This window comes from Phoca vitulina, unplaced genomic scaffold (genome assembly GCF_004348235.1).
Source record: "Phoca vitulina isolate PV1807 unplaced genomic scaffold, GSC_HSeal_1.0 scaffold87, whole genome shotgun sequence".
Classification (NCBI taxonomy): domain Eukaryota; kingdom Metazoa; phylum Chordata; class Mammalia; order Carnivora; family Phocidae; genus Phoca; species Phoca vitulina.
In genome coordinates, this window is record NW_022589790.1 from 1,735,371 (window position 1) to 1,744,290 (window position 8,920).

General features: G+C 44.2%; 1 protein-coding gene across 1 annotated transcript; it reads right to left on the minus strand.

Annotated features, from left to right (window-relative positions):
• Positions 1-5,289: 5,289 nt before the first annotated feature.
• LOC116626445 (olfactory receptor 1361-like) lies at positions 5,290-6,228 on the minus strand. The gene has a single exon (XM_032395768.1). It carries the CDS (start codon positions 6,226-6,228, stop codon positions 5,290-5,292), a length of 939 nt encoding a protein of 312 aa, XP_032251659.1.
• Positions 6,229-8,920: the final 2,692 nt, after the last annotated feature.

Genomic DNA, 8,920 nt, shown 5'->3' on the forward strand with positions numbered 1-8,920 from the left:
TATACTTTTGTTTGTTTGAAGTTTTTTGATTATTGATTCAATTTTATTAGTAATTGTCTGTTCAGATAGATCTATTTCTTCTTTTTTTTTTTTTTTTAAAGATTTTATTTATTTATTTGGCAGAGAGAGACACAGCGAGAGAGGGAACACAAGCACGGGGAGTGGGAGAGGGAGAAGCAGGCTTCCCGCGGAGCGGGGAGCCCGATGCGGGGCTCGATCCCAGGACGCTGGGATCATGACCTGAGCCGAAGGCAGACGCTTAACGACTGAGCCACCCAGGCGCCCCAGATCTATTTCTTCTTGATTCAGTGTTGGAAGATTTTCTGTTTCTAGAAATTTATCCATTCTAGGTTGGCACATTTGTTGGCATATAATTTTTTATAGTACTCTCTTATAATCCTTTGTATTTCTGTTTTGTTGGTTGCAACTTCTCTTCCATTTCTGATTTTCTTTATTTGAGTCCTCTCTTTTTCTTTCATGATTCTGGCTAAAGATTTATCAGTTTTGTTTATCTTTTCAAAGAATCAGCTCTTGGTTTCATTGGTCATTCCTATTGTTTTTTCTTTAGTCTCTATTTCATTTATTTGTGCTCTGGTCTGTACCAGTTTCTCGGTCTTTCCTTGCTTTTCATGACCTTTACACATCTGAAGAGTATTTTTTACAGTGACTTTCAATTTTGGGTTTTATACCTTTTCTCATGATTAGGCTATCATGGCTTTGGGAGAAGAATCCCACAGAGGTGGAGGACCCTTCTCATCACATCATATAGGGAGCACTTGATATCATCATGACTTTCAGTGATGATGTTAACCTTGATTACTTGGTTAAGGCAGTATCATCTGCCAGGTTTTTCTATTTTAAAGTTATTATTTTTCCTTTTCCATATTCTCGCCCTTGGAAGTAGGTCCCTAAATCCAGCCACCATGAAGGAGGGAGAAGAGGATTAAGTTCCACCTTTTGGCAGGTAGGGGTGGGAGAAGTATCTACATATATTACTTGGAGTTTTTCTGTAAGTAAAATTTATCCCCCACCCCACTTATTTGTTTATTCAATCATTTGTTTTCATCAGTATGGATTCATATGTATTTATCTTATACTTTGGGTTATGATCCAGTACTACTTTATTTATTTTGTTGTGTGAATTGTTCTAGCTTTGGCCATTGAGAACTCTTTCTTGTTAGCTGCTCTTTCCCTTTGTTGCGCCCTCATCCTTTTTTTTAGCTTTTCCTTACTTTCTTAGACTACATGTCATGTCTGCTGACAACTTCAAGAAACTACTCTTTCTACCATATTCTGAAAGGTATTAACTGGCAGATTGTATTTGAACATCATTTATGGGAAGTCTGGATCATGTTCACATAACTTGGCTCAAAAGTGATTTATATGTCCATACTCAAAGACCTAAAAAGGAACAAAAATAACATCACATCCTTCTTGGCAAATATCTCCACGATGCGGGGGCAGGGATGTGCCTAAATATTACTTGTGTCACATTTAAAAATCAAGACGAGCCGGGCGGCTGGGCGGCTCAGTCGGTTCAGTGTCCGACTCTTGATCTCGGGCTTGCGAGATCAAGCCCCATGTCTGGCTTCACACCTTAGTGGGGAGTTTGCTTCTCTCTCCCTCTCCCTTTGCCCTTCCCCCTGCTCTCACTCACTCTTTCTCTAAAAAAATAAATAAATAAATCTTAAAAAAAAATTCAAGATGAGCCTGAATCAGTGGTTTTTGACTGTCAACATATGCCTGAAGTTTCGACCAAATAAAAGATGGCCTGTTTCTCAGATGTAGTAAATGAAATCCCTAATGTATATTGGTGCCAGTGGAAACCTGACTATGGGTGATAAACCTGATGTATCTTCCTGAACTGTAAGTTTGATTTGAGAAGTTTAGTGCTGAAATGGGTTTGGCAAGACACTTGATTACCTCCTTGTGGCTCACACATGAAAGGTTAACCTAGATAACCAGATTTATTAGGAGTTAGAGTTCATCAATTAGAGAACTGGTTTTTAATATTCATGTGATAAAAGCTCGTGGCCAGAACAAAGTCATCTGCTGAAGGCTGACTGACATTGTGAGACAAAAGTCCATGTGGAGCTTAGCTCCTGCCCTCAAGCACAGGGCGACAAGTTCCTACAGGCAGGACGGTGACTTGCAATACTCAGGGAAAGGCTTCAGCTCCTAAGAGACAGTACCAGGCTCTCCTGGAAGACTCCATGGCTGGCGTGGCCTTGGAGTAGACACTTGAAGCACAAGTTGGAGGGAGATGGTTTCATGAACCTGGAAGACATCTCACTGCAATGGCCATGACATGGAGCGGTCCCTGCTCCCCTGGGGAGAGCAGTGTCAGAGGAAATGTGCTGGGAAGAGGAATGAGCCTCTCTTTCAACATTCAATGAGCTAAAATCAAACTTTTCTCTGCAAGTTGTTTCAATTGCTTGCGAAGAGCTGGCCCCTAGTGGCTCATTAGTGCGAGGTGGAAGTCGCCTATGAGGAAGAAGGATGGTGTCTGTTGGGGCCCCAGCTGCAGAGAGCAGACCCTGGAGGGTGAATTCCCAGACACAGTCCTGATTTCCTGGCTGCTCCCAGGGAGGACTCTGCCAGCCTGGCCCTGCACCTGCCTCAGTAGGGAAGAGGGCACTAGAGGCTGCAAATGATGCTGAGCTTTAATTTATGAGTTCATGAGTTCATGTCCTATGAGTGCCTCACATGCAGGAAACCACAACAAAAGCTGATTCTGCCCAGGCCCCTGGAATAAACTCCTTTCCTTATCGCCCCTACAGTCCCCTTATATAGTTGGCCCATGAAAAGTAATGCAAAAAGCCAGTGAAGATTTCAGGAGAAGGTGGTCCCCAGAATTAGGAGGATTGAAGACCTGAAGCCAGGGTAGAATTGACCAGCACACAACCTCTCATACCATAGCCAGTCCAAGCAAGAAGGACGCATTTTCTCTTTCTGCTCATACCATGCTGCTGACATTTTAGAGAGTCTTTTCTCCTTTAAGGCAAATTTGCTGTATGGTGAATGACGACTTCTCCCCAAGATGAATTGGTGGGGACCATGAGGATAGAGAGTGATTTTCCCTTTGACTCTGCACCATCTAGTATGTTCATCGACTTCCCTCTATCTTCATCCTCCTTCTCATACCCAGCCTTTGATTATTGAGGGAGAGAGGGACTGAGGAATATAAAACTATATCCCAAACCATGGCTATTTTCCATTCAACCCTGCTGCCTATTTGGGTCCCAGAATTCAGTGAAATCTTTCCATGTTCTGGAGTACATTTGTCAGTACTCTAGTTCCCTAGATGTAAACATTTTACTGCTCTGATTTTTTGTGTCTAGGAATGTTCACTTTCCAGTCTTCCATTAGACTTGCCTACCCCATTATCAATGACTTGTCAACACATGATTATTTGGGATGAACAAAACTCCACTAAGCATTGTAGGGGATATGCCCATGCATAATCTATGGTACTTTCTTGAAATAAGTGTGTAATGTAATAACCAGGTGAGACGTGCATGTGGATAGATATGGGTAATGCAAAGAATATGATGAGTCTAAATGAGTCTTATAACCTTAAACACCAACATTGGTCTGTGTTATTATATCTCAAACACCGATATTGCGCTAAACTTCTCAAATCAAACTCACAGTTCAGGAAGATACATGAGGTTTATCACCCGTAGTCAGGTTTCCACTGGCACCAATATACATTAGGGATTTCATTTACTACATCTGAGAAGCACAGTTATGTGCTCGATATATGCCTATGGGATGTGATCAGTGAAGTTAAGGGAAACGCACAATTATTAGAGTCTTTAAAAATCAGGGGGAAAAAAAAACGGAGTCTTCCAGCAGAGAATGAATGAAGGAAAGAGAAAGTTAGGAGAGACAAGTCAGGGAACAGATGAATATGAGAGTTGACAAAATTGTGGGGACAGCTTGAGGCAAGTCATGTCAGGCCTTATATTCCAAAGTAATCTTTGGATTTATTCTGGCTTCTTCAATATTTGATATAAGGACTGGCTAACAGGGTGCAATCAGTGATTTAGGAGGATTAAACAGATCCTGTATGCAGGATAGATAAGTGCAAGGAGACACGGGAAGCAGGCAGATCCACCATAAGCCTGTTGCTGTGGTCAAGGTAAGAGTTGGTCAGTATTGGGATGAAGTCAGAGAGGAGCTGATGGTGAGTATAAAGAGTACTGATTAACCATGAGATCAGAGGAGATTGAGAAAGGAGAGAAGCAAGAGGCAAGAAGGCCAGAGAGGGGCCTGAAGACTGGCCACTGGAGATCAGGGGAGTGACCTCTGGACACCAGGAAAGAGGAGGTGGGAACTGACTTACGGGTTCCTAGCCCTCAGGTGTAGAGTAGGAGAAGCTAGGACTCTTGGACGCTTGGCCTCATGGAGTAGAACAAACTCTAGACTTCAAGTCAGAAGTCCTGGGTCCCCACCCAAATCCTGTAATTCATATTTTCATGTCCCTAAGGTGATAGAGTAACTCTGGACACTTCAGCATCGAGGGAACCTGTTTCTCTTAGCCCATTTAAAGTTGAAGGGATACCAAAAGTTGCATGAGGAAGTCTAGCTACTATCTAAAGCTTCCTAACACCCACACTGAATAGCACCAAAAATATAGAACGGTAGTGGGGGGGAGGAGTAGTGTAGGGGTAAGGTTCTGATCTGTGAGAGGTCCAGGGATTGCCTTGAGCCTAGGATAGAGGGAAAATTACCTAACTCAGTAATGACTAATGACCCTGAGAGTAGACAGGACCATATCGTAATCAACAATTACTAGTTGTACAGTCCTGGTAACAATAACCTTTCTGTGACTCAGTAAATTGGGAATAATTTTAGTATCTTCTAATGTGAGGCCAAGAGGGCAGTTGATGCTTTGTAGCGCCAGCTCTAAAGTCCTCTGAAATTCCCAGACTATTGTGGTGGGCACTGTCTCATGCGGTTGCTGGAACCATCCAAAAATATCCAAATATGTCTTATCCTGAGTTTTTGTTGCATGTAAAATGAGTGTTTTATTTTTATTTTTTTTTAAATTTTTTTATTGTTATGTTAATCTAAAATGAGTGTTTTAGAATCAGCCCTTTTTATAGATAACAAACTGATGCTTTTATGACTTATGAGCAACTACCAGCCTCATATTGAAAGTTTTAGCATGATCACATATCATGAATTAGAGGAATAGGCCTGGGTGAGTATATACCTATCTGGGACTCAGGTTCTCTGATTATAAAATGAAACAACATATGATATCCAAGAATCTTCTAAGCTCTAAAATTTTCTAATTCTAGAATCTAAGATTAGTTTCCTTAAGGCTCCCTTCATGTCCTGATTTCTCAGACTGTAGATGAAGGGATTGACCAGGGGAGTCACCACTGTGAAGATGACAGTGGCCACCGTGTCTTGGACTGAGTAGGAGGATGAAGGGCGCATATAGACCCCCAGGATTGCCCCATAGAAGAGGGAGACCACAGTGAGGTGGGATCCACATGTGGACAGGGCCCTCCTTATTCCATGGGCAGATGGCAGCTTCAGGACACTGGAGAGGATATAAGCGTATGAAAGGATGATACATGTAAACGGCGTCAGAAATATCAGTCCCCCCACAGTGAATACCATCAGGTCATTGATAAAGGTATCAGAACAAGACAGCCTTAGAATGGCATAGGGGTCACAGAAAAAGTGATACATGGTATTGTTGAAACAAAACGTGAGTTGGACCATGAGAAGAGTGTGCAGGAGAGCATGTAGGTTTGTAATGACCCACGATGCCGCCACCAGAAGGATACAGAGTTTGGGCTTCATGATCATGGTGTAGTGGAGTGGGCAACAAATGGCTACGTAACGGTCATAGGCCATCACACTCAGGAGGAACCCATCCATGTTGATGAAAGTGATGAAGAAGTAGATCTGGGTCATGCATTCCACATACGAGATAGCTTTGCTTCCCACTATGTGATTCACCAGCATCTTAGGGGTTGTGACTGACGAAAAGCAGATGTCGACACAGGAGAGGTTAGCCAAGAAGAAGTACATGGCGGTGTGGAGATGACTGTCCCCGCTGATGGCCAAGATGATGAGCAAGTTCCCGATGATGGTAACCAAGTACATTCCCAAGAACAGCCCGAAGAGAACGTCTTCCTGCTCTGACTGCCCAGAGAGTCCCAGGAGAAGGAATTCTGTGACTGTAGTCTGGTTGTCTCCGTCCATGTGTGCAGGGGAGAACACGTCATCACAGGGTCAGATCATATGTCAACATTTGAGCAAATATATTTTGGAATAGTTTATTCATTTGGTTGAAAATTAACTAAAGATGGGGAGCCTAGGTGGCTCAGTCGTTAAGCATCTGCCTTCGGCTCAGGTCATGATCTCAGGGTCCTGGGATCGAGCCCCGCATCGGGCTCCCTGCTCGGCGGGAAGCCTGCTTCTCCCTCTCCCACTCCCCCTGCTTGTGTTCCCTCTCTCGCTGTGTCTCTCTGTCAAATAAATAAATAAAGTCTTTAAAAAAGAGAAAATTAACTAAAGATGAATAATCATTTTACAGAAAAACCCTCAATTTCAAGAGTGCTTAATTACCAATGGCTCTCGTCTCATTTATTCCACTCTTATTTACTGAGTGTCCTATATTGATACTTCCATGTGTAGTATTTAACCTAGTCTAATAATTGAGATACCTAATTTCACTTAACAGATAAAGCAGCTGAGGCTCAGGGTAGTTAAATGATATTTCCAAATTCATGAGACAGTAAAAGTTAGATATCCAAATAGGGCGAAGTGCTTTTTTCTGTGTGGTATTATTTGATTAGCCTACCCTTTACTAGGACAACTTAACCATGTGGCAGGCTTTGTACTAAGTGCTGTATTACGAACCTACAAATGTTATCTGTGGCATTTATATTTTCCCAGATTATGGAGAATTTGTGGGTTTTGAAAGACCTGGTTGGCGGTTTGTCTCTAACATTTTAGCTGCTACCAAGTTGACCTAACCATAGATCACAGCTGTTGGGAAGGCTGACCTAAGCGTGCTGTTCAGGGTGCTGTGTGAAACATTCCTCTAATTTCTGATAGAACAACAAAGGTATATTTTTGAAAATGATGTAGTCATTTATAGCATATATGTATTCAATAATATAGTCAGATTCTTTTTGCTATTGGACCAAAGGGATTTACTGATTGGTATAGAGCAAATTCATGTGGTACCTCCAGCCCATAATCCCAGGACTAAGAAATCATTGTGGGGGAGGGGGGAGGGAGTCAAGTAAAGGAGAGGGATTGCGTTCATTACTCGAGATAACAAAGGCCTGAGCCAAAGGGAGGAAAGAGAGGCAGGGAACTGGTTTGTGATGTGACCTCCGCTGCTTGGCCAGAGGACCTTGTAGGGAATATTCCTAGGAAGTTTGTTGTAAGATGCACATAAAATGGAGAGAGCAAGGTGCCTATCACTGTGAGATTTCAATCAGGAAATCCAAGGGAAAAGTGCTGAGGTTGGATGTTGTTTATTACCTGGACTATTTCCCAGATCACAGGTAGCTAAAACAGTACTAGACGGAAGCTCGAAGAAGCTCCAGAAGGAGCGTGGGTACTGTGGACTGCAGAAGTTGAGGGGTGAGGGAGATATGGCATCAAGAAAACAAGACAGTGGCTGGCCGGCACAGGTGAGTGTTCTGGCTGTCAAGACGTGGTTCCCCATAATGGAAACAGAAGAGAAGATAAAAGAGGGACAACAGGATATCAAATGAGATTCTTGCAGTCGCCTTTGGATAGCCACGAAGGCCAAATACTGAGTACAACAAGGTTAAAGTATCCCATGCTTCCTTGTGAGAGAGTTTCTATCCCAGCGTGGGGAGTGTGTGTTACATTGAGACTTACAGGGGCATCCAAGTAGCCTCCCTCTGGGACACCTCGATTCCGTGGTCACAGACAACAGTGAATGAACAATCCTAGGGAAGGAACTGCTGGGAGGGTGGAGAGTAGGGGCAGCAGAGGAGGGTCTGGAATGGCTGCCCGAAGAGCCTCTGTGGGGGGGAGGGGGTGGCTCTTGGGCAGGATATTTAGGAGCCCACAGTCACTGGCCCCGACACCACTAACCTTAGCTCTCTCCTTTGTCCTCCACCGCTGCTTTCTCTGTCCACCTTGGGAGTGAGCTTGCTCTGTCCTGCCCTGGGCAGCACGCCCTGAAGCGAGAAAGGCTTGTACGGGTCAAACCAACACATGTGTCCCCTTCCCACCTGCTTAGGTGCAGCTGGATTTCGTGTGTCTGCTTTTCCAGAGGTACATCTGTGTGTTTGTGTCCTTGTGAATCTGTCTGTTGTTGGAGGTACCCTGCCCTTCTCACCTGGCTCTTCTCTGTTGCTGGGAGATATGGAGACACGGTCGTGGGACCTCCGTGTCCACTGGCTCCTTGCTCGACCCTCGATGATGGGAGGGTCTCTGCCAGGGCTGGGGACTGAGGGACCTTTTCTCAGTAGAGGTAGACGATGTGGCTTTCCCAGGTCTGGCTTGGAAGATTGGGAGCAAATAAACAGATCTTTGTTCCCTGGCGATTGGGATTTCTTAGGGATCCGGGCAGCAGTAGTTGCCAAGGTTGGGTGTCCCTACGGTGGATTCCCCATAGCTCCGCTGGGGGCACACACGCTAACCGCTCTTTGTTCCTATTCTCTCTGGACACAGCTGTTTCTGTGGGAGAGCAACTCAGCTTCGTGCTCAGACTTACTGCTTCCAATTGCCTCAAGTCTGTCTTGTGCCCGTGTCCCAGAATGTACTTCATCTCTTGCTCTGTGCCCAAAGTGGGCCTGAAGAACAATCGTGGAGCTGGTGAAATTGGCCCACATTCGCTCATAGCAGCTCTGTTCTGTACACTTTGCCCCTGCACTGACTCTCTCGTAGAATCCTTAAGGTTTCA